Source organism: Quercus suber, unplaced genomic scaffold (assembly GCF_002906115.3).
Source record: "Quercus suber isolate HL8 unplaced genomic scaffold, Cork oak 2.0 scaffold_96, whole genome shotgun sequence".
Lineage (NCBI taxonomy): Eukaryota > Viridiplantae > Streptophyta > Magnoliopsida > Fagales > Fagaceae > Quercus > Quercus suber.
Genome location: NW_027069561.1, coordinates 1,591,367 through 1,616,611, shown reverse-complemented (window position 1 = coordinate 1,616,611; position 25,245 = coordinate 1,591,367). Strand labels below are relative to the sequence as shown.

Below are 25,245 nucleotides of genomic sequence, written 5' to 3'. Positions count from 1 at the left end.
TTTCTTTGATTCAAATAAGCAATTTGATGTGTAGGTTGCTCTAACTAGGTTATGCTGTGCAGTATATGTTTTGAGATCTTCAGGTGTCACTGTCACCCTTGTGACCTGCAATGGGACGTTCATTCCAATGAACATCTAGGCTCAAAATTCATATTACATGGTTGTAGTAGAGCTTAAAAAGTGCTTGGATGTGGATCTGCCAGAAGGTGGAATAAATGCTAGCACTCTAGTGTTGGAACTCAAAGGGTAAACAATGAAACAAACGTTGGACAATGGCTTAATGGCACAAATCAACGTTGCCCTTAGAAAATATTTGTCCTCACCACAAGTGTCACTAAAAAAGGTTATTGCAAATTTGTCCATGGGATACAACTAAGCCAAGAATTCTATAAGTAGCAACCTGAGAGAACTTTTGTGAATTCATTTGTAATTGGTGGAAAAGTTGGGTAAAAAAATTAATTTGGAAGTATTATTTATAAACAATGGGGGTATGGTCCTTCAAAAGGCATAGTTCGAGAGTCGACTTGGTTGGTTCAAGCCTCAAAAATCATTTCCTTTGCTAGCAGCCTGAGACGATAAAAATGCGTCTTCTACAAATCTAAAAAAAAAATAACTTTCTACCTAGGGTTAGCTTAAGCATGCCTTAAGCACTTCTCAAGCACGCTTTAATGACACTTGACCAGACTAGGTTTCAATAATTTTTCCCGCTTGACTTCACTCACGCAAGCTTATTTACTCATCGATCAACACAATAAAAAGCGATTTCTTGGTTATTTAGTATTTTGTCAACAAGCATCCACAGCAGTGGAGCTAAAAATTTAGCTTTTAAGCTCCACCAAAAGTTACTTTATCTATTTTACTTATACACATACTGCAGCATTGAATCTATCTTAACTTTCAACATAATAAAATAATATAAACATCACAATAAAATAATATATCCCCTACAATAAAATAATATATCACACTATCCAAAAAACATCTACAACACCAACCACAACCACCTCTATCATCAGCCATAGCCACAGCCACAGCCACCACCACCACCAGTAGTCCACAGCAAAAAAAAAAAATCCCAAATCTTTTTCCTCAACCTAGACCAAACAAAATCACCAATCACAAACAAAATAAAAAATCACCAATCATAGAGCTGGGCTTCGATGAGGAGGATAGTGTTGGCGTGGGTCTGATCGGTGGAAAAGAAGTGGGTCTAAGACAGATGGGTTTGAACGGCGGAAAACCAAAGCAATGGTCTGATCGGCGTTGGGTGAGAGTTGAGATGGAGGACTAGGCGGAGGTGTGGGTCTGATTGGCGGAAGAGAAGTGGGTCTGAGGCGGGTGGGTCTGATCGGCAGAAAACCAAGGCAATGGTCTGATAGGCATTGGGTGAGCGTTGAGATGGAGGACTGGGCGGAAGCGTGGGTTGGAAATGTGGATTAGCGGCTTGGGGCTTGGGTTGGCTTGGGTCGGTGACGTTAAGGCCGGCAGAGGCGTGGGTCGAAGACGTTGAGACAGAGAGGTGAGAGTGACTGAGAGAGAGAGAGAGGGACAGAGTGATTGTGAGAGAGAATTGCTTTTTATTATTTTAATTCACTGGGTAGAATAAAATATTATTATTTTTTGTTTATCTGCCATGAACAGTGCACATCTATTTATAGCAAGGAAGTCAATACCGTACCGGAGGCTGTACCGGTTTGGCCACCGGTACGATATATTTCGGATACCGGTCAATACCGGTGTACCGTTTCGGGTTTATCGCTATTTTATATATTTAATATATGTATATATACACACACACACCCACACAAACACATCCACACAAATAAATCAACACAGAGATATACAAATACACCCACCCAATTAATAGTAAAAATAAACTAAATAATAATAAAAAATTAGTTTTTTAAGCCAATGCCAAACAGTAAAAATAGTTAGTTTTTTAAGCCTGCCAAACAAGGAAAATAAGCTAGCCAATACCAATTACCAAACGCAACATGAGTAAACCCAAAAAAAAAATTGCCCTTTGCATGAACTATAAAAATGAATAAAAACAATACCCCATATAAGAAGAACATAGGTTTACAGCACAGTGCTTGAATTCTATCTCAAACATCAAAAACTAATGAATGCCCAGATAAATTTGAGCAAAACCCACTTCAAATCTCGAGTGAAATTTCCAAATGTTTGCAATTTTATAGAAGCTAGTGCACTACGGACTGTCTATAAAATACAGCAAAAGGTGCAAGTTTTAAAAAATCTTGTTTTACCTTCAAGTTCCTCAGGGTGCTGGAAAGCTCGCGCTTGGCCATTTGAGTTCCTTGCTTTTCACCAGAAAAAAAAATAAACGAGGCAGGGTTTCTCTCTGTTCTGTTCTGCCAAAAATCAAGATTTTTATTTTATTTTATTTTATTATTGTGACATGCAAACTCATCATTATTGTTATTTAAAACATTATGTAACAAAAACATAGTCATACTTTTGATGAAGAAAAAAAATTTGTTGATTTTGCTTCCAATCCAGCCGTTGTTAATTTTATTTTTATTATTTAAATTAATAATATTACATAAAAGGTTCATGAAAATATCTTAATATATTAATATTATTTAAGTGCGTTTGGTAAGGTTTGGTTTTTTTTTATATTTTTAATAGTTTAGTGTCATAATTTTTCATTTATCATAATTTGAAGTTTAGACATTTATGAACTATTAATACAGCAAGGAAACTCTTTTGAAACCGAAGGGGTTTCTCTGACCTAGAGTCCTGGCCACGCCAGACTCCCAGTCAGTGGAATACCGTTCCTCTCGTAGGCCTTAGTTCCCTTACGTAACAACGTTACGTTGAGGGTTTGGGGTTTTTTTCTTTTGTGGGGTCAGGAAAACAGTGTAAACCATGGACTCCTTAACCAAAGATTGGGGTCGTTTGTCTCTTTCAGAACAAGAGGGAGACACTTTTCACTTTGAAAACCAGAACCTTAAGCCAGGAAGCATGCTAGCAGCAAAATCTTTTACAAAGCAAGCACTTAGTATAGAAGCTGTGGCTCGAACTCTCCAATCACTGTGGAGGACTAAAATACCATTCCATATCAAAGATCTCGGAAACCACCGTATGCTTTTCACCTTTGAGGACGAGTAGGATGTGGAACGAATACTTCTCGATGCGTCGTGGAGCTTCGATAAATACCTAATTGCACTGTGCCGATATGAAACTGATTAGTCCATCAAAGATATTCATTTTGATATGGCAACATTTTAGGTCCAAGTTCATGACCTACCGACGTGACGAATGACGTTAGAAGCAGCAAAAGGAATATGCCAATCCCTTGGGCGAGTAATTCACAGTAGTGATGAGGATGAAGCTGACAGAGGGGAGTTTATAAGGGTGCAAGTCGAGATAGATATCACGAAACCATTAAGCCGAGGGAGACGGGTGAGGTTTGGCCCTGCTAACGAAGGCTAGGTTTCATTTCGATACGAATGCCTCCTAGTGTTCTGCTACTGGTGTGGGAGGCTAACACATGACGCAAAAGATTGCGATGTCTGGATTCACAGTAAGAGCACACTCAACATCCAAAACCAACCTTTTAGGGATTGGATGAAGGCATCCCAGCTTAACTTGTCAAGGCGAAAGATGATCTCAGTGGCAGGACAGGAAGCACAACGTGGAGGTGGTTCTCAAGATAACGATAGACCGCCCAGTCCACGCGCTACCTAGTGAACAAAGGACGTCATGCCACCTACGAAGCCTTGGGATGAGTGCACTCGAGAATGGAAAACCCGGATTTTCAAGAATCTTTCAAATCTGAAAATGCGACAAGACTAACGGAAATTCTCTTGGACAATGAGAAATTCTAGGCACATATTAAGGAGATTAATATTGCTCTCAACAATATCTCTGATTCTACTGTGTTGACTAATAACATTGATGATAGTACTGATTGCAGGAACGGTGAAGGTGCTGACACAGAATTGATTGCCAGTAAGAGTGGTGGGCCTATTCGGGAAGAGATGATGGATCAAGGCCTAAGTACAAATACCATTTCATGCAGTGGGCCTCTAACTAATAGCCCAAATATCAGAACTTGGAAAAGAATCACTATGGGGTCGAAAATTACCATTCCAGTTACTAAGGAGACCTATGTTAGGAGTAAAAGAAGAGCCTAAGACCATGAATGAAATGAATTAGAAACTACTCTAAAAAAGAAAAAAAAAAAAGGACACGGAGGTGGCTGAAATAAATAGGTTGATGGCCATGGAATTCACAGAAACGGCGATGGTTGCTTGGCAACACTGCCAAGAACAATGAGTGCGTTATGTTGGAACTGTCGAGGGTTTGGGAACCTCCAAACAATTCAAGCACTCCAAGAGGTGATAGCCTCCGAAGATCCCAGCTTAGTCTTCCTTATGGAAACTAAGTTGTCCAAAGAAGATATGACACATAAGACGTACACATTTGGATTCATGGAAGGATTGGTAGTAAGCAGCATTGGAAGTAAGGGAGGTTTGGCCTTATTGTGGAAGAAGGACGTAATGGTAGACGTTCAAATGTTTGGCCCATGGCACATAAATGCTGAAGTTGGTGGGACTGAAGGTTCAAGGAGATGGAGGTTTACGGGATTTTACGGGCAACTGGAGACAAGTAAAAGGGAGGAGACATGGCAGATTCTTGAAAGGTTGGGGACCTCAAATTCACTGCCTTGGCTATGTATAGGGGACTTTAATGAAATAATGAGTGATGCTGAGAAAATGGGTGGCAATCCGAGAGCACGGAAACAAATGGAGAGGTTCAAAGAAGCAATGAATAGATGCCACTTCAGAGACTTGGGCTATGTAGGTTCACGGTTTACCTAGAACAAGGTTTTTGCAAATGGAGATGGTGGATAAGGCTTGATCGTGCCCTGGCCACTCCGGAATGGTTCTCCCGCTTTGCAAATGCAAAGTTGCACCACCTGTCCACCACGGCTTTAGACCACTGCATGCTCGCTCTAAGGTGGGTCAAAATGAGAGACAGAGGAAAGTTGGTTCAAAACCTTTCAGGTTCGAAGCCATGTGGCTCCGTGACCCTCGGTGTGAGGAAGTAGTATATGATGCATGGGAGCATGGATTATATGCTTCCATGGGCCACCCACTGAAAAATTACATCTCCTCGTGTCATGCTCACCTCACTCAGTGGAATAAACGGGAGTTTGGTCATGTTGGCCGCCAGATTAAGTTGCTTAAGAATAAACTGCAGGTGCTAGAAACTTTTCTAGAGAATAACATGGATAACATTTGGCAGGTCAGGCTAGCTCTTAATTCTTGGCTAGACACAGAAGAGGTAATGTGGAAGCAAAGGGAGGGAGATAGAAACACAAGTTTTTTCCATACCAAAGCTTCTAACAGGAAACAACGGAACTGGATTCAAGGATTGGAGGATGAGAATGGCTTATGGCAGGAGTGGTTGGATGATATTGAACATGTTGCTCCGCAGTATTTCTCTTCTTTATTCACTTCTTCTCAGCCAAGTGACATGACAAAGCTCCTTGAGGATATTTTCCCTTCAATCACAGTTGCAATGAACCAACTCCTAGCAAGAGACTTCCAAGCTTCAAAGATTGCTCAAGCAATAAAGCAAATGCACCCCCACATTGCGTTGGGACCTAATGGCTTACCCACTCTATTTTACCAAAGGTATTGGTCCCTTACCAGCAACTGTGTTACTTAAGTTGCCCTTGACTTCCTCAACTATGGTATTGTTCCTCCTAACTTTAATGACACCTATATTGTTCTTATTCATAAAGCTCAAAATCCTAGGAAAATCACTAATTATAGACCCTTCAGCTTATGTAATGTGGCTTACAAAATAGCCTCTAAAGTAGTAGCTAATAGATTGAAGAATGTCCCATCCATTGTTGTCAGTGAGAACCAAAGTACTTTCACAAAAGGGCGCTTTACAACTGATAATGTCTTGGTGGCTTTTGAAACTATGCATCATATTAGCCAAAAAAAGACTGAAAAATTAGGTGAGATGGCTCTAAAACTAGATATGAGTAAGGTGTATGATAGAGTAAAGTGAAAATGCTTGGAGAATATCATGAGAAAGATGGGTGTACACCATAAAATGATTAAGGTGATTATGAGGTGTATAACTACTGTCACATATTCTATTTGTATTAATGGGTAAACTTGAGGTAGAATTGTACCCTTTAGGGGACTTCGCCAAGGGGACCCACTATTACCTTATTTATTTCTCTTATGTGCAAAAGGCCTTTCAGCACTCCTTCACCATGCAGCAGAACGACATGCCATCCATGGAATTGCAGTGTGCCGAAAAGCCCTAAGAATCTCCCATCTCTTCTTTGCTGACAATAGCTTGGTGTTTTGCCGAGCAAATCTAGAGGAGTGTAATGACCTCCAACGCATTTTCACTTTATATGAAGTAGCATCGGGTCAGCAACTTAATAAGGCCAAGACCGCTCTCTACTTTAGCAAGAATACCCCATGCGCACTTCAAGAGGAGATCAAAACTAGATTTGGAGCCCAAGTCATTCGTCAACATGAAAAATATTTAGGTCTTCCGTCCTTGGTGGTAAGATCCAAAAAGAATACTTTCCATGACCTCAAGGATAAGCTTAGGAAGAAGCTTGCAAGGTGGAAAGAAAAGCTCTTGTCGAATGCAGGAAACGAGATCCTTATAAAATTAGTTGCCCAAGCTATACCATCATATACCATGAGTTGCTTTAAGCTACCAGACTCATTATGCGATGAGCTAGCTGGGATAGTTCGTAAATTTTGGTGGGGGCAAAATAATGGTGTGGACAAGATGGCTTGGCTTAGTTGAGAGAAGATGTGCACACCGAAGGAAAGTGGTGGAATGGGCTTCAGGGACTTAAAAGCTTTTAACTTGGCCTTATTATCTAAGTAGGGGTGGCGACTCCAAACTTGCACCAACTCACTGTTCTATCGTGTTTTCTGAGCAAAATATTTCCCTCATGGAGACTTTATCTTTGCATCTTTGGGATCTAAGCCGTCATATGCTTGGAGAAGCATATTTTCCACACAAAAAATTGTCAAAAAAGGAAGTTATTGGAGGATAGGAAATGGTGCAAACATGCAAGTCTGGGGTGACCAATGGCTCCCACTGTCCTCTACCTACCGAGTAGTCACACCTTGCCCAGAAGCTGGCTCTGACGTGCTAGTGTCCACACTTATTGACCACCGGAAAGGGGAGTGGGATTTGGAGGCCCTTCAACGCAACTTCTTGCCTTTGGATGTAGAGTCTATCCTCTCCACTGCTCTGAGCCCAACTTTGCTTGATGACCGCTTTATTTGGGCTTTTACCTCTTCCGAAAAATTTACGGTGAAGTTAGCTTAAAAGGTTGTTTTGCAAGAAAGAAGTGACCAAATACCTGAGGAAAGCTCTAACACTACGTGTATGAAGGAATTTTGGAAGTTCATTTGGTGCTTGCGAGTTCCAAAGAAAATCCGGAACTTCACGTGGCAGGCATGCAAAAACATCCTGCCCACGAAAGCTAATCTGTTTCGTCATTAACTAGCACAAGACAACAAGTGTGAGGCATGTGGAAATGCAGAGGAAACAACGGGTCACTTGCTTAGGCACTGTCATCGTGCTAAGGAGGTGTGGAATGAGGTGGGTCTTGTTAAGGATAATACCATGGATAACTGCCTCGAGTTCTTGGATCTGCTATGGTATGGTCAAAACGTAAAAAAGTGGTCGGAGGAGGATATCGAGTTAATGGTCACAACAGCGTGGGGTATTTGGACAAACCAGAATGAGGTCCAGCATGGGAAGAGTAGAAAGTTGGCCTCTGAACTTGCTCGGTGGACAAAGAATTACTTGGAGGACTATTTGATAGCCAACCATGAAGTTCGACCTTACTAGGAATCTGTGGAAGAAGTGTGGTAGCTCCCTAAACCTCCCTTGTACAAAGTGAATATAGATGGTACGACTTTTGAACAACAGAAGGAGACCGGTGTCAGAATAGTAATCTAGGATCACCATGGTGCAGTTGTGGCTGTTGGTTAAATTTGGTTTTGTATCTCATACAAAACACATAGCAGAAGCAACAAACAAAAATCTATTTCATTCATGATTGATAACTTGCACTATATAAATTCTAGAATTTAAGAACAAAATAGCGTACCTTGGTGTGGAGAAATTCAAAACAAAAAATTATAAGTACTTGAGAACACTTTTAATCTTCACTCCAATTCCACTTTACGCCCAAGAAGTGTGGTCTCTCAATCAATTTCCAAGGGAGAATAATTGAGTGGTTTCACTCGCACATACGCACCACTTCACAATGGTGTCTTACTTTTTCTCTAATAAAAATTTTGTATGTCTCTCCCTTTATATATAACTGATTATCTAATTAAGCCGGCCTATTGGGCCTTTCCAATTGGGCTTTAATGTGTGGCTTAGAGTGGGACCAAAAGGACCAATAAGACACTAGCTCCAATGGGCCTTGGGCTTTTCTGTCAACTCTTGACAAGTCCAAAGTTACCATTAATTATATTTAATACTACTATATAAATATAATTGCACTATAGGCCTTATTAATAAATTATATTCCAAAACTTTATTATATATGCAACCCCTTCATAAAATATTCATAGTAATTCAAAGTCATAAATATAGACTGTCACTTTGAAGATTACTACGTCTTAATCCTTGAGTACCCGGTTTAATCCTTTTAAGTTATTCATTATATATTTATGAAATCCAATTTCATAAATATATACTTTAGTAATTTCTTACCAAAGTGGTTAGGCCTAATTCTCTGAATAACTAAACCCATTAAACTTATCTCAATGGAATATTTTAAATCTCTGTTAAGAGATTATGAATTCCATCTTGAGAATATATGTTCCATCAACACGAAATGTGGCTGCCCAACATACTGAGGTTTTGACCGTTACTTTAGATCTCACTCCTGATATATCAAAGCAACCTACACTTTATGATTAGGTCTATTATTCTCTCAGGATTAAGAGTTCATGCAAATATAAGTCGTGAGATTTATTATTCAATTGACAGTCGTTAGGAGAATAATAAATCTCACAGCGGTCCAGTTCAATATGTCTTAGCTCTTAAAACATATTAACACATCAATTAGAAGTCTCTACTTCCATGATCAAGACAAATCATCTTAGTTAATATGTTATAGTCTTCGCAGATGAAATACCAAATTTCATCACCAACTATGAACTAAAATTCTGAGTTTACAAAGAACTTGTGACTTATATCTTCTGTGACTAAATCACATAAATCACATACTATACATCTCATGGACTAAATGATAATGTCTGAATATTCATGTTACCATTATTTTAGGTAATAATAAAACAACTTTATTAATTACAATATCAAGTCATACATCATGTCATACATAATGTCATTCATAATATCATACATAACATCATACAATAGGATTTAAGGGCACTAATCCCAACATATCTCCCACTTGCCCTAAAGACTATTGTGCACTAATCTAACTCTCATTCTCTCCAAATGCGACTCGAAGGTCCTTTGAGGCAAGGTTTTGGTAAAGGAATCTGCTAGATTATTTGCACTTTCAATCTTTGCTACCATCACATCTCCACGAGCAATAATATCTCTAATGATGTGGTACTTTCTCTCAATGTGCTTTCCTTTCTTGTGATTCCTTGGATTTTTTGATTGTGCAACTGCACCACTATTGTCACAAAACAATGTGATGGGAATTTGTTCCATTCTCATTACACCAAGGTCAGAAAGGAATTTCTTGAGCCATAGAGCTTCTTTTGCTGCTTCACAAGCAGCAACATATTCTGCTTCCATGGTGGAGTCTGCAATACAAGATTGTTTGACACTTCTCCATGTTATGGCCCCACCTCCTAAGGTGAATACACATCCTGACGTGGACTTTCTAAAATCTAGATCCGACTGAAAATCTGAATCTGTATAGCCAATGGGTATCAAATCCTCACATCGATAAACAAGCATATAATCTCTCGTTCTCCGTAGATACTTGAGAATATGCTTTACAGCTTGCCAATGTTTTGGTCCCGGATTTGATTGATATCGGCTGACCATACTAACTGAATAACAAATATCTGGTCTAGTACAAAGCATGGCATACATGAGACTTCCTATTGCAGAAGCATAAGGAACTTATCTCATCATATCTTTTTCCTCTTGAGTCTTAAGCCTTTGGTCATCAGACAGAGGAACTCTATGTCTGAAAGGAAGTAATCCCTTCTTGGAGTTTTGCATGCTAAACCGTTCTAGAACCTTATCTATATATCCAGCCTGTGATAAGCCTAACATCTTATTCTTGTGATCTCGCCAAAGCTTGATCCCTAAAATAAAGTTAGCCTCACCCAAGTCCTTCATATCAAATTGGTTTGACAACCAAACCTTTACCGATGACATTACCCCTACATCATTTCCAATGAGTAGAATGTCATCAACATAAAGCACTAGGAACATTACTACTTTATCTCGATGTCTTTTGTACACACATGGTTCATCAAGATTTTGTTCAAAACCATATGACTTGATTGCTTGATCAAATCTGATGTTCCATGACCTAGATGCTTGTTTAAGTCCATAAATGGACCTTTTTAACTTGCATACCATATGCTCTTGGTTCTTTGCTCTAAAACCTTTCAGTTGTATTATATAGATTTCTTCTTCAAGATTGCCATTAAGAAATGCAGTCTTGACATCCATTTGCCAAATCTCATAATCATAATGAGCAGCAATGGATAAGAGAATTCTGATAGATTTAAGCATAGCTACTGGCGAAAAAGTTTCATCATAGTCAATACCTCCTTTTTGTGTATACCCTTTCGCCACTGGTCTTGCTTTAAAGGTTTCAACCTTTCCATCTACCCCTCTCTTCCTCTTGTAAACCCATTTGCAACCAACAGGTTTAATGCCATTAGGCGCCTTTACAAGATCCCAAACTTGATTGGAATACATGGAATCTAATTCAGATTTCATAGCTTTGATCCAATGATGTGCATCTATATCATTCATTGCCTCTTCATAAGTGTAGGGATCCGATTCAGCCTCTTCTGAGATAGCTTCATAAGTTTCTCCCAAACCTATGAATCTTATAGGAGGCCGAACAATTCTCCCACTACGACGAGGCACCTGTGTACTAGACATCTCATGAGTAGTATCTTGTGGTGTATCCAATACAACCACATCATCCCTAGTTTCATCTATTGGTTGTTCAACTAAAGGTTCATTCATTTCAGCCAAAACAACTTTATTTCTAGGATCAAAATTATTCATATAATCATCTTCCAAAAATTTGGCATGTGTGCTAACAAACACTTTGTTATCTTTATGATTATAGAATAAATAACCCTTTGTTTCTTTTGAATACCCTAAAAACATGCATACTTCGGTTTTAGATTCCAACTTATCAGACTTCCTTTTCAACACATGTGCTGGACATCCCCAAATGTGGAGATATTTCATACTAGGCTTACGCCCACTCCACAATTCCTTAGGTGTGTTGGGAACAGATTTTGATGGAACTAAATTCAAAATATGCATTGCAGTTTTTAGTGCATATCCCCAAAAAGAAACTGGTAAAGTTGAGTAACTCATCATGGACCTAACCATTTCCAAAAGAGTCCTATTCCTTCTTTCTGCTACACCATTCTGTTGGGGAGTTCCAGGTGCAGTCAATTGGGATATAATCCCATTTTGAGTTAAGTAATCCTTGAAATCCCCAAGAAGGTATTCGCCACCACGATCAGATCGAATGGCTTTTATGCGTTTACCTAATTGATTCTCAACTTCAGCCCTAAACTCTTTGAACTTTTCAAAGGCTTCGGACTTTCGTCTCATTAGGTACACATAACCATATCTAGAGTAATCATCGGTAAAAGTGATGAAATACTCGTAACCTCCTTTTGCTTGGGTTGACATAGGACCACATACATCTGTATGAACTAATTCAAGCAACTCTTGGGCTCTTCTACCTTTTGCTTTAAAAGGTCGTTTGGTCATTTTGCCTTCCAAACAAGATTCACAAACTGGAAATTCATCAAAGTCCAATGGCTCTAAAAGTCCATCTTTGATCAGTCTTTGAATTCTATTTGGATTAATATGACCCAAACGCAAGTGCCAAAGATATGCTTCATTAGTAGAAGGAAACTTTCTCTTTAATGATTTTACATGAGAGTTATGATCTAATTCAGAATTATATAATTCATGCTTATCAAGAGTTAAAATATAAAGACCATCCACAATATTGCCAGAACAGATAAACACTTTATCCTTCTTTATTACAACATTGTCTTTTAGGATAACATAATATCCATGTTTACCTAAATAAGTTGCAGAAATTAAATTCCTACGAACATTAGGTACATACAAACAGTCTTCCAATATTAAAACTCTAGATTCAAAACATAAATTAAACACTCCAATAGCTACAACTGGAATCCTGCTCCCATCAGCCAAGGTAAGAAACATTTCCCCTTCATTCAGCTTTCTGATCTCCTGAAACCCCTGCAAGGATTTGCAGATATGATTAGTACAACCTGAATCCACACACCAAGAATCTGTGGGATTCTGTACCAAACATGTTTCAAGAAGGAATGTACTTTTCATACCTCTATTCTTGGCAGCCTTAAATATTGGACAATTCCTCTTCCAATGTCCTTTCTCACCACAATGGAAACACTTTCCTTTGGTTTTCTTTCCTTTGTTGGCAACTCCTAAGGCAACTTGTTTACCATCTTTCTTAGTGAAGTTCTTCTTCTTCTTCTTCTTACCCTTGCCTTTCGACTTAGGTTGAGAAGTAGAAGCTTCACCAACATTGGCTTCAACACTAGAAGTACCAAGGATGCCTTCCGCCACTACCAACTCATTCATCAATTCAGACAATGTATAAATCTTTTTGTTCATATTATAGTTAAGTCTGAATTCCTTGAATGATTCTGGTAGTGACTGGAGTATCATATCCACTTGGGATTCTCCATCAATATCGGCACCTAAAACTTCTAATGTATTCAGATTAGAGATCATCCTAAGACAATGCTCCCTCACTGAAGTACCTTCAGCCATTTTGGTATTATAAATCTGCCTCATAGTTTCTTGCCTTGCAGAACGGCCTTGCTCACCAAACATCTCCTTCAGACTGAGCATAATGTCCGAAGCTAGTTCTACATCCTGCATTTGATGCTGTAGAACATTTGAAATAGATGCTAGGATATAGCACTTAGCCATCTCATTAGATTTCTGCCAACGATCATATCGCTGTTTTTCCTCAAGAGGAGCATCTAATGATGGAAAGCTAGGACATGGTTGAGTAAGCACATATTTGTGCTCTTCAGCAGTAAGAACAATGTCCAAGTTTCTTTTCCAGTCAACATAGTTGGATCCAATCAGTTTGTTTTGATTAAGTATAGCAACAAGTGGGCTAAATGATGCCATGATTTTAAATCTGAAAATAACAAACATGAATATAATAAGTAAACTAGACACTATCAATTTAGCATATAATCATATAATATGGAACCTTATAAAACCATAAAATAATATATGCAACGACAAACCAATCCATGTCTATAATTCCTTGGTAGCAAGTTTATTATAAACACATTAATTGATTGAGAAGTATTCTCATTATTAGTGCTATCATGATAACTCTTATCATACACTAATAATATGCCGTATTAGCTTTAGCCTCTAAGTAATAATGACATAGCTCCTTTGGGAGGTTAACATTACACTTAGTCTAGTGTACACCATTATCTAGAATCATGTGTAACCACATTTCATCTCCCTTATAATGTTTAAACTTGTAGTACCATGGAACAAAACACCCTCCTTTGGGATCGCGAGGCATATACGCCAAGACGAGGTGCTTGTCCACACTACTTTAAACAGGTTAGTTCAATCTTGTAGTACTATGAAGTAAACACCCTCCTTTGGGATCGCAAGGCATATACGCCAAGACAAGGTGCTTACCCACACTACTATAAACTGATAATGGAGGCCGTGAGATGCAACTCTTGTATCTCTCTCCCACTAGATATTTTTAATTAAAGGTTTTTATGATCAAGAACCATATTAATGCTAGAAACCCTTGAAAACATAATCCTAATCTCATTAGGAATGAATTTCATTAAATGAATACTTTAATCCTAGCATTTAACGTAATAATCAATTCATGAAGTTAAGCCTTGAATCCTTTATAAACAATTTACATATAAACCCATATTATAACATATGACAATTATCACACCATATATATACAATATACGGATACAATATTTCCAAGGCAATTATTTCATGCGTATAAGATGGCCATCAAGAACTTGCATGTAAAAAATTGAATGCATTTGAAACCATATAACTATATATAATGTAATAATCAATTCATGAAGTAATATAACATACGGATTATTACATTACATATAACTTACATGAAAACCTATATGATTTCAAGATGGCAATCAAGACAATAACTATTAAATTGTCTTTTATAGCCAAGCGGTGCAAGAAAATCCAACCAGTGCAATCAATTGGTTCGTGCACATGACAGTTATTTCAATAGCTGTATCCGAACAACTAGAAGTTTATGGCCAAGGATAAATATATATGCGCCAAGCCATGTATATCATCTAGAAGTTTATAGAAACTTCAATCTATATAACCGAATGGTTCTTCAATCATTGTTATATAGCAAGGATTCAAATGAATCCTTTAAGAAAACAAAAAACAACCGTGGGCCCACATAAATGCTTTTGAAGATGGAATTCCATTTTAAAAGGAATTCACTTCACATCAACGCAAAGTCAATCTCCAAAAAATAAATTATGAAATCAAAAATCCTATAAATGTGATTATATAGAACAATCACGGCAGATTCAAGAATCCCATCATGCAAAGAAAATGATATTCTTTGATTCTGAAATTCAATCACATGCTATACAATCATGATATGAAAACCTGGCTCTGATACCAATTGTTGGTTAAATCTGGTTTTGTATCTCATGCAAAACACATAGCGGAAGCAATAAACAAAGATCTATTTCATTCATGATTGATAACTTGCATTATGTAAATTTCAGAATTAGCATACCTTGGTGCGGTGAAATTCAAAAACAAAAGATTATAAGTCCTTGGGAACACTTTCAATCTTCACTCCAATTCCACTTTACGCCCAAGAAGTGTGGTCTCTCAATCAATTTCCAAGGGAGAATAATTGAGTGGTTTCACTCGCATATACACACCACTTCACAATGGTGTCTCACTTTTTTTCTAATAAAAATTCTGTATGTCTCTCCCTTTATATATAACTGATTATCTAATTGGGCCGGCCTATTGGGCCTTTCCAATTGGGCTTTAATGTGTGGCTTGGAGTGGGACCAAAAGGACCAATAAGACACTAGCTCCAATGGGCCTTGGGCTTTTCTGTCAACTCTTGACAAGTCCAAAGTTACCATTAATTATATTTATTACCACTATATAAATATAATTGCACTCTAGGCCTTATTAATAAATTATATCCCAAAACTTTATTATACATGCAATCCCTTCATAAAATATTCGTAGTAATTCAAAGTCATAAATACAAACTGTCACTTTGAAGATTACTATGTCTTAATCCTTGAGTACCCGGTTTAATTCTTTTTAAGTTATTCATTATATATTTATGAAATCCAATTTCATAAATATATACTTTAGTAATTTCTTACCAAAGTGGTTAAGCCTAACTCTCTGAATAACTAAACCCATTAAACTTATCTCAAGGGAATATTTTAAATCTCTGTTAAGAGACTATGAATTCCATCTTGAGAATATATGTTCCATCAACATGAAATGTGGCTGCCCAACATACTGAGGTTTTGACCGTTACTTTAGATCTCACTCCTGATATATCAAAGCAACCTACACTTCATGATTAGGTCCATTATTCTTTCAGAATTAAGAGTTTATGCAAGTATAAGTCGTGAGATTTATTATTTAATTGACAGTCGTTAGGAGAATAATAAATCTCACAGCGGTCCAGTTCAATATGTCTTAACTCTTAAAACATATTAACACATCAACTAGAAATCTCCACCTCCATGATCAAGACAAATCATCTTAGTTGATATGTTATAGTCTTCGCAGATGAAATGCCCAATTTCACCACCGACTATGAACTAAAATTCTGAGTTTACAAAGAACTTGTGACTTATATCTTCTGTGACTAAATCACATAAATCACATACTATGCATCTCATGGACTAAATGATAATGTCCGAATATTCATGTTACCATTATTTTAGGTAATAATAAAACAACTTTATTAATCACAACATTAAGTCATAAATAATGTCATACATAGCATCATACAATAGGATTTAAGGGCACTAATCCCAACAGTGGAATGCAAGTTAGGTCGCGACAGCCCGATTCTACTCCTCCCTCCCATCTGGCTCCATCTCATTCAACTCCATCCACATCTTCTCCCTCCACTTCCATGGGCGATGTATCACTTGGAGACATCATGGCGCAGCTGCAGCACATGGATGCTCGCCTTTATACACTCTCTACTGAGTTGTATCAAGTGAATGTTCGTGTCGGTCGTATTGCACGACGGCTGGTGACTATGTGTGGCTTTGCTCCTGAGGCTTCTCCTCCACCACCTCCTCCTATGGCTTCTAATTCTGATGCTGAGGATGATGATGATGATGGTGATGACGATGATGCTTTGGATGATGATGGAGATGCTAGCTCTACCGATGAGATGTCTACTTGACACTCTTACCCTTTGTCTCTCGTGACAAAAAGGGGGAGTAGTTTTGAATATTGAGAGTAGTCATACTTAAAGGGAGAGTTAGTGTAGAACATTTTTGTTAGGGGGAGAGTGTTGATATGAGGGATGTAATAAGGATTTGATGTATCTTTTTCTTTTCTACCTTATTAGATACTCGGGTCTTGTACATTGGGTCTTGTGACCAGTTTTTACATACATTGTACTTATTTTCTCTATATGTGGATGTATGTTTCTTTCACCTATCTCTATATGTGTTGTTTCTTTTATATTTTTATATACATGTTTCTTATACTTGTATGCAATCTATTATTTCTATTTTAAACAAAGATGCCTTGATGAGTTTTTGTTTAAAGTGTTTTAGAAATATAGGTTGTCAAAGTCTACTTGCCATAAACTTTTTTCTTGCAAAGTTTTTCAATTGTTTGTGTTAGGATAGATTTTATTGTATTCAACAAGTAAATATGAGTTGAGTGATTTATGACTTCTCTCATATGTTCATTTGTTTGTTGTGGTTTTGTCACGGATTGCCAAAGGGGAAGATTGTTAGGACATATGTGGTTCACTTGTTAAGAACATATGTCATTCTTTTATGTAATTGGCTAATCCTTTGACAAAATACACTTAACTTATAACTGGGTAGTTCTAGATGTTTTTAATACTTCAACAAACAAGATTTCAAGATCAAGTATTGAAGTCATCAAGTTTGTCCAAGAAATAAGCTGAAGAAGTGCTGAATCAATAAAGCTTGACACCTGCTCAATAGCTGCTCAACAGCTTCTATCTGTCGAGATTTATAAAATCAGATTTTTTGATATAATTTCTTAGGATCCGTGAAAGTGTCTTTGGGCCTTCTTTTCTTCTAACCCTAGGCATATAAAAGGATTGTTTTAAGGGCCATCAAAGTCTTCACAAGTTGCACAAGTATTGAGCAAACTCTGTTCAAGCATAATAGGCCACAATCTGAATGACCCCTTGTGATTAACCCTAATTAATTAATTAGCCAAGTTGTTAATTAATCAATTAATCATACAATTGCGTGGAAGCACAAAAAAATCACCAAAAACTAAATATGCAGCGGAAATTAAATAACACGGTGATTTGTTTACGAATGGGGAAAAGCTGAACGGCAAAAACCCCACCGGGTGACTTTCAGGTCACCACTCCTGAAACTCCACTATTATCAAATCAAGCGGTTACAAGTAAAGGAATCCCAAGTACCTTACCAACTTATAGTTGAACCCTTACCCCAATACCCAATTGGACTTAATCTGTAGCGATAGTTCCCACCTTTGATGTATGGCTCCCAAGTATGTGACTAACCAATGCATGGATCCCAGTACGCGACTTCAGAACACCAACAAAGGAAGAAAGGTTGGTTGCAAAGTTATTCAGTTCATTCTACATGATGAAGATCAGGAAGATGCTTGGTCACAAAACCCTATAGTACAAAATACACAGCAACTTCTTCAGAGAAGATGAACTAGGTCAAGAACTTCGTCTTTTGATCACAATTTGCTTGAACAGAGATTGCTCAATACTTTTGCAACTTGTGTTACACTTGACGGCTCTTAAAACAATCCTTTTATATGTTTAGGGTTAGAAGAAAAGAATGCCCAAAATCATATTCACAGATCCCAAGAAAATCAGATTAGAAATCTAAAATTTTAAATCTCGACAGATAGCAAGTGTCGAGGTAGCTATCGAGAAGATGTCGAGCTTTAATGAATTTGCACTTTAGCTTTCTTTTTCTTGGACAGACTTGATGACTTCAATACTTAACCTTGAAACCTTGTTTCTTGAAGTATTAAAAACACCTAGAACTACCTAATTACAAGTAAAGTGCATTTTGTCAAAGGATTAGCCAATTTACATAAATAAATGACATATGTTCTTAACAAGTGAAAACATATATGTCCTAACAATCTCCCCATTTGGCAATCCGTGACAAAACCACAACAAACAAATGAATATATGAGAGAAGTCATAAATCACTCAACTCATATTCACTTGTTGATACAATAAAATCTATCCTAACACAAACTCTTGAAAAACTTTGCAAGAAGAGAGTTTATGGCAAGTAGACTTTGACAACCTGTATTTATGAAACACTTTAAACAAAACTCATCAAGGTATCTTGTGTGAAACAGAAATAATAGATTGCATACAAGTATAAAGAATATGTGTATAAAGATAGAGAAGAAACAACACATGGAGAGATAGGTGAAAGAAACATACATCCACATATATAAAGAAGTATAAGTACAATGTATGTAAAAATGGTCAAATGACCTCATATACAAGATCAATGTATCTGAAAAGTAAGAAAAGAAAAGATACATATAGAACCTCACTACATCCCTCAGAATATCAACACTCCCCCAATCAAAATGTTCTATACTAACTCTCCCTCTAAGATGACTACTCTCATAACCCAAAACTACTCCCCTTTTTTGTCACGAGTAACAAAGGGTAGAGTGTCATGTAGACATCTCATCAGTAGAGCTAGCATCCCCATCATCATCATCATCATCCTCATCATCCTCATCATCCTCAGAATCTGAAGCTGCTAGAGTAGGTGGTGAAGGAGTAGCCTCTGGAGCAAAACCACCTATGGTCGCCTGCCGTCGTGCAATATGACCAACACGAACATTCACCTGATACAACTCAATAGAGAGTGTATCAAGGCGAATGTCCATGCGCTGCAGCTGTGGCATAATGTCTCCTAGAGATACATTGCCCGCAGAGGAAGAAGGAGCAGATGTAGATGGAGCTAATCTGGACGGAGACGAACGGGAGGGAGGAGTGGCATCCGTTTATCGCGACCTGAACTGCGCCTCACTACGTTTTACGGTAGCGACATCTATGGCAGAAATGTGTGTGAAGTGGTCGGACACAGGAAAGGGAATGGAAAAATGGCGTAAGATCCTCATGATAGCGGAAGGGAAGATGAGCTTATCACAGGACACCGAATCAAGATAAACATCAATAATAGAAAGAATGAAGTGAGAAGGAAAATCTATAGTAAGATGCTCTAATAAAGATAAAAAAAATCGAGCACGAGGCTCAGTGATGCAGTTGTAGTGAGAAAGAGGATGGAGTACAAAAGTCATCACCATGTTAAGAAATCTAGGACCTTTAGCAAAAGGCTTGCATGATGTGTACTGATGCTCACCCCAATCAGCAGGGTGCTCACAGAAAGCAGAAATGAGCTCATCTTTGGACACAATCCTTAGACGCTCACAAGAAGGATAGTCAGGAAACTCTATCCTAGGTACCCTAAGCACATCCGCAACCAGCTGCGGTATGACAAGAATGCGCATACCTCGAACGCAAGTGAAAAAGAGAGGTACTAAACGATCGATCTTGTGCATGTTAGAGTAAAACTCCTGTATCAGCACGAGAGGGTAAGTGACTGGGATGTCACACAGCGACCCTCATCCCCTACTGTGAATGACAGAGGGAAGGTCAGTGTCGGCGAAGTCCGCCAAAATGACTTGGCATTCCAAATGAACACCTCGTCGAGAAAAGTTCTCCGAAAATGCCTTATGGGCATCTCCATTATGGAACCGAAGGTTAAGAGGAGCAGAGTCAGAAGAAGTAGAAGCTCCAAAACACAGAGGGTTCCGAGCAGGAATGGATTTACGTTTGGGTGCCATAGACACTACTAACGTAAAAGAATGAGAAAGAGAGAAAGAGGGAGACAATCAGAAAAGTCCCAACACAGTTCAAATATGACAAATATATTGAACAAGAAGTACGTATGCATGGGAATGCATGAGCATGTGACATGCAAATCAAAAAGGAATCATGGGCTCAGCCCAATCCAATCCTACCAGCACACATACATATAGCACACATCTAAATGCATGTAAGTATCATTCTAATGTACATGGAATGCAATGTATGACATTTTAAAAGCATTTAAGTGAAACCCCAACCTAAAATTTCAAGAAAAACTCAACAATTTTGAAAAACCCCAAAAAATTTAAAAATATCCCAAAACCTAGGTTTTAAAACATGCAATGCATGAAAAAGGAAGGGAAAAAGAACATACCAGGTGATGGAATGTAAGGGAAGATCGAAAATGATGAAGATTTGAAGCTTTGAGTGAGAAATGGGTGAAAGGGAGATGAAAAGTCTCGGAGAGATCGAGAGAGATCGAGTGAGAATGAGAGAAAATCGCGACAGGTCAATTTATAGGCACCTCAGTAATTCTCGACAGCTGAGGTGTCGAGAGGTATCGAGAAAGGTGTCGAGAAATTTGCCTTTGACAGCTGAAGGTATCGAGAGGTGTCGAGGTACAAGACTAATTTCAGAGATAAGATGCTCGATCGATCGCAAAGGTGTCGAGGAGGTATCGAGGAGATAGAAGATTTCTCGATCGATCCACAAGGTGTCGAGATAGGTGTCAAGAAAGAAGACATCAAACACAACAAGTGAATCTTGATTGATCCATTAGGTGTCAAGAATCTATCGAGGAGGCAGAAGATTTCTCGATCAATCCATCAGGTGTCGAGATTGCGATAAGAAAAGGCTTGAGAAGCTCGACAGATGACCAGGTATCGAGGTGGTATCGAGGAGGTGTCGAAACAGCAATAAAAAGCAGTTTTTCGAGAAGAGAAAAACACAGACATGAATGCAATCCAACATACATCTCAACCAATGATCCACTCAACATATAAAGCTCTCAAAATCATCTCTCAACAAAATTTTTAAGCACATGGATCCTCAGAAACACACACACACACTAAACAAGTCTAACCAATTTTATTTTTCAAAAATAAGTCAAGATAATTTAATGAGCATACATTAGCATATGTAAAACTGTTGTGATGGCCAAATTACATTGTACTTGCACAAGTATCAAGAGTAGCAAAGAATATTGCGTGTTGTGTGTGAAAAATATCGCAAGATTGCATATGTGTATACATGTTATGATAATCTGAGGTATGAGAAAATAACTTTTAACTCACACACAATCATAACTATTTGATGGGGATTATCACCTTAGAGGTACATCCTATAACTCCCACATCTTCTAGAATATACACTTGCAACCATATTTAAAGCATTTTTAATCTTTTTGCCTTTAATTTTCTTTGCATGTTTTCTTTTTATTTTTAGCATACCATACATGGGCATAAAAAGGAGAAAAGAAATACCCAAGATGTTAAGCATTTGACATCGCACTTTTGCTATGTCGAAGCATACGAATGTCTTTGACACTGCACTTTTGCTATACCGAAGCATACAGGTGTCTTTGACACTGCACTTTTGCTATGCTGAAGCATATAGGTGTCATATTATGATTGGCGAGCAACAGTGGTGAAATGGTTATTTATGCATTTCTTTTAGGATTTCTAGTTCTATCCGTCAAATAGAGTGATATGAGTGTTACGTTTTAAGAGATAACCTAATCTTACTTATCACAAACAAGAGTCACAAAACTCACTTGCTTAATTGTGCATAGAGATGCTCATCTAAGTTACAAAAGATACAAAATTTAGAAACTTTGTTTCAATGGCCATCCAAGGTACACAAATACCAAAGTACACAAAACATACACTGTTTTTGTATTTTTCTGATTTTTCAATTTTTTATTTATTTTTATATTAAAAACAAAATAAACAAAACTAAAAGTAAACACACAAAACATGATAAACAAGACAAAGCATAAAACTAGACTGACTCAACAAAAATGCAAAACACACAAGTAATGCAACAAACAAGAAAAATAGAAGGAGGGAAGAAAGTGATGAAATCACTTAAAGTCCTTTTTCTTCCACATCTTGGAAGGACCTTTCCTTTGATTGAATCCTTGAACCGGTGGTGAGGGGGAAGAATTAAAACCGTTCAGGTTAGAAAGAAACATGAGGGCTTTTAGAATATCTCCAAGAGGAGCAAGAGAGGATTGAAGCTGATTTTGGCTTCCGAAAGCTATCATGCCGTTGCTCTGTTGAGTGGCTAGCCACTTATAGCAATTTGGTTATGTATGACCGGCAGCTCCACAATGATGACAGAGATGCTGCTTCTTTTGTTTAGGCTTTTAAGAGTTAGCCTTCTTAGCCCTAGGGTTTTTAGCATCTTTCTTATCTTGCTTAGAGGGTGCTCCTAAGATAGACTTACCCTTGTCTAAGTTCTTATTAGCTAATTCAATTTTGACATCATTATTCTCAATTTCAGTGTTATTAGCAGGAGAAACAAAAGCAGTATTGCTAGTAGAAGCAGTGTTAGAGAAAGAGAGACCATACCCCAAGCCAGTTCGATCTGAAGCAGATTTCTGATTGCTAAGCATCTCATCAAGCTTTGCACTTGAAGTTCTTTCCAATTGAGCTCTGACTTGTGACAGCTCTGCTTCAAGCTTCTTGGTCTTCTCAGCCAAAAAGTTGTTCTCAAATCTCAGTGCTCCAATAGTTTGATTCGCCTCATCAAACTTTGTGGACAACTCTTCACGATCAAGTTCCACATCACTCAGTTTCTTGGTGGCCAGCCTGTAAAATTTCTCATGCTTCTCAGAGAGCTTGTAAAACTTCTCATAGGCTAAATGAATATCATCTTGATCATCCATCTTCTCAAATTTAGACTCCACCAGTTCTTCTTCTTCACCCACTTCTTCAACAATCCCTTCAGTAGGATTGATTGTGGCAGTGAAGGCATTTAAGATTCCGTCATCCTCATTGTCGGAATCATCTTCAGGCCCAGTGTCACTCAAGGTTGCAGCAAGTGCCTTACTCTTCCCAATGCTCTTGAGATATGTCGGGCATTCATGCTTTATGTGACCAAATCCATGACATGCAATACACTTTGGTCCTACAGGAATAGTGTACTGACCGCCATCCTTAGCATCCTTCTTCCCTTTGTCTTGACTATTGAACTGAGAAGAACTGGATTGTCTGCAGTCCTTGTTGAAGTTCCTCCCATTGACATTCTTCATAAACTTCTTGAATTGTCTTGTAATGTAGGACTTCATCTTGGAATCTTCATTGTCAGAAGACTTATCTGCATAACTGCTCTTCGCCTTCAAGGCCATGCTCTTGCTTTTACCAGTTTTGCCAATCCTAGAAAGTCCTAACTCATAGGTCTGCAAGTTTCCAACCAGCTCAGTCAAAGGAATCTTGTCAATATCCTTTGATTCTTCTATTTCCGTTATCTTGGCATGGAATCTCTTAGGTAGAGATCTGAGCACCTTCTACAACCTTGGGTTCAGGGATGGTTTCCCCAAAATTGAAGGCTGAGTTCACTATGTCCTTGAGCTTGGCATAGAACTCATCAAACGACTCATCCTCCTCCATCTTAATTTCTTCAAAGCTAGTAGTAAGCCTCTGAAGTTTTGAATCTTTTATAGCCTTTGTTCCTTCATAGGTTGTCTGGAGGATGGTCCAAGCCTCCTTAGCAGTTTCAGTTGAGGATATCTTCTTGAACTCTTCATTGGTTACTACGCTAAATAGAGCATTTAATGCTCTGCTGTTGAAGTTAGCCGCCTTGATCTTTGTGTCATCCTAATCGGCCGGTTCTTCTTTTGGCTTAGTCCAGCCAATCTCTACAGCTTGCCACACCTTCTCATTTAAAGACTGGAAGAAAGCTCTCATGCGCACTTTCCAGTATGCATAGTTAGTGCCATCAAATAAAGGAGGTATGATTAATGACTGTCCTCTATCCATGACAAACAGGGGTCAATGGATCAACACAAAAAAGATTAAACCTAATCAGAGTGTTCCTGCTCTAATACCACTTGAAATGCCATAATCTGAATGACCCCTTGTGATTAACCATAATTAATTAATTAGCCAAGTTGTTAATTAATCAATTAATCTTGCAATTGCGTGGAAGCACAAACAAATCACCAAAAACTAAATATGCAGCAGAAATTAAATAACACAGTGATTTGTTTACAAATAGGGAAAACCCTAATGACAAAAACTCCACTAGGTGATTTTCAGGTCACCACTCCCGAGACTCCACTATTATCAAATCAAGAGGTTACAAGTAAAGGAATCCCAAGTACCTTACCAACCTACAGTTGAACCCTTATCCCAATACCCAATTGGACTTGATCTGTAGCGACAGTTCCCACCTTTGATGCACGGCTCCCAAGTACGTGACTAACCAATGCACGTATCCCAATACGCGACTTCAGAACACCAACTAAGGAAGAAAGGTTGGTTGCAAAGTTCTTCAGTTCATCCTACACGATGAAGATCAGGAAGATGCTTGGTCACAAAACCCTATGGTGTAAAATACACAGCAACTTCTTCAGAGAAGATGAACTAGGTCAAGAACTTCGTCTTTTGATCACAATTTGCTTGAACAGAGATTGCTCAATGCTTTTGCAACTTGTGTTACACTTGACGGCTCTTAAAACAATCCTTTTATATGTTTAGGGTTAGAAGAAAAGAAGGCCCAAAATTATATTCACAGATCCCAAGAAAATCAGATTGGAAATCTGAAATTTTAAATCTCGACAGATAACA

The 25,245-nt window shown here is 38.1% G+C and overlaps 1 protein-coding gene across 1 annotated transcript; it reads left to right on the top strand.

Moving 5' to 3' along the window:
- The first annotated feature begins 4,908 nt into the window (after window positions 1–4,908).
- Window positions 4,909–6,816, top strand: LOC112001128 (uncharacterized). Its single transcript, XM_024033297.2, has 2 exons — window positions 4,909–5,666; window positions 6,186–6,816. The coding sequence occupies exons 1-2, from the start codon at window positions 4,909–4,911 to the stop codon at window positions 6,814–6,816; spliced, it is 1,389 nt and encodes a 462-aa protein (XP_023889065.2).
- The last annotated feature ends 18,429 nt before the right edge of the window (window positions 6,817–25,245 follow it).

Coding starts and splice junctions, on each gene's coding strand:
- LOC112001128 (XM_024033297.2), top strand. CDS start 4,909: ATGGTTCTCCCGCTTTGCAAATGCAAAGTTGCACCACCTGTCCACCAC. Junction 5,667..6,185: donor CCCACTCTATTTTACCAAAG/GTATTGGTCCCT, acceptor TGTACCCTTTAG/GGGACTTCGCCAAGGGGACC.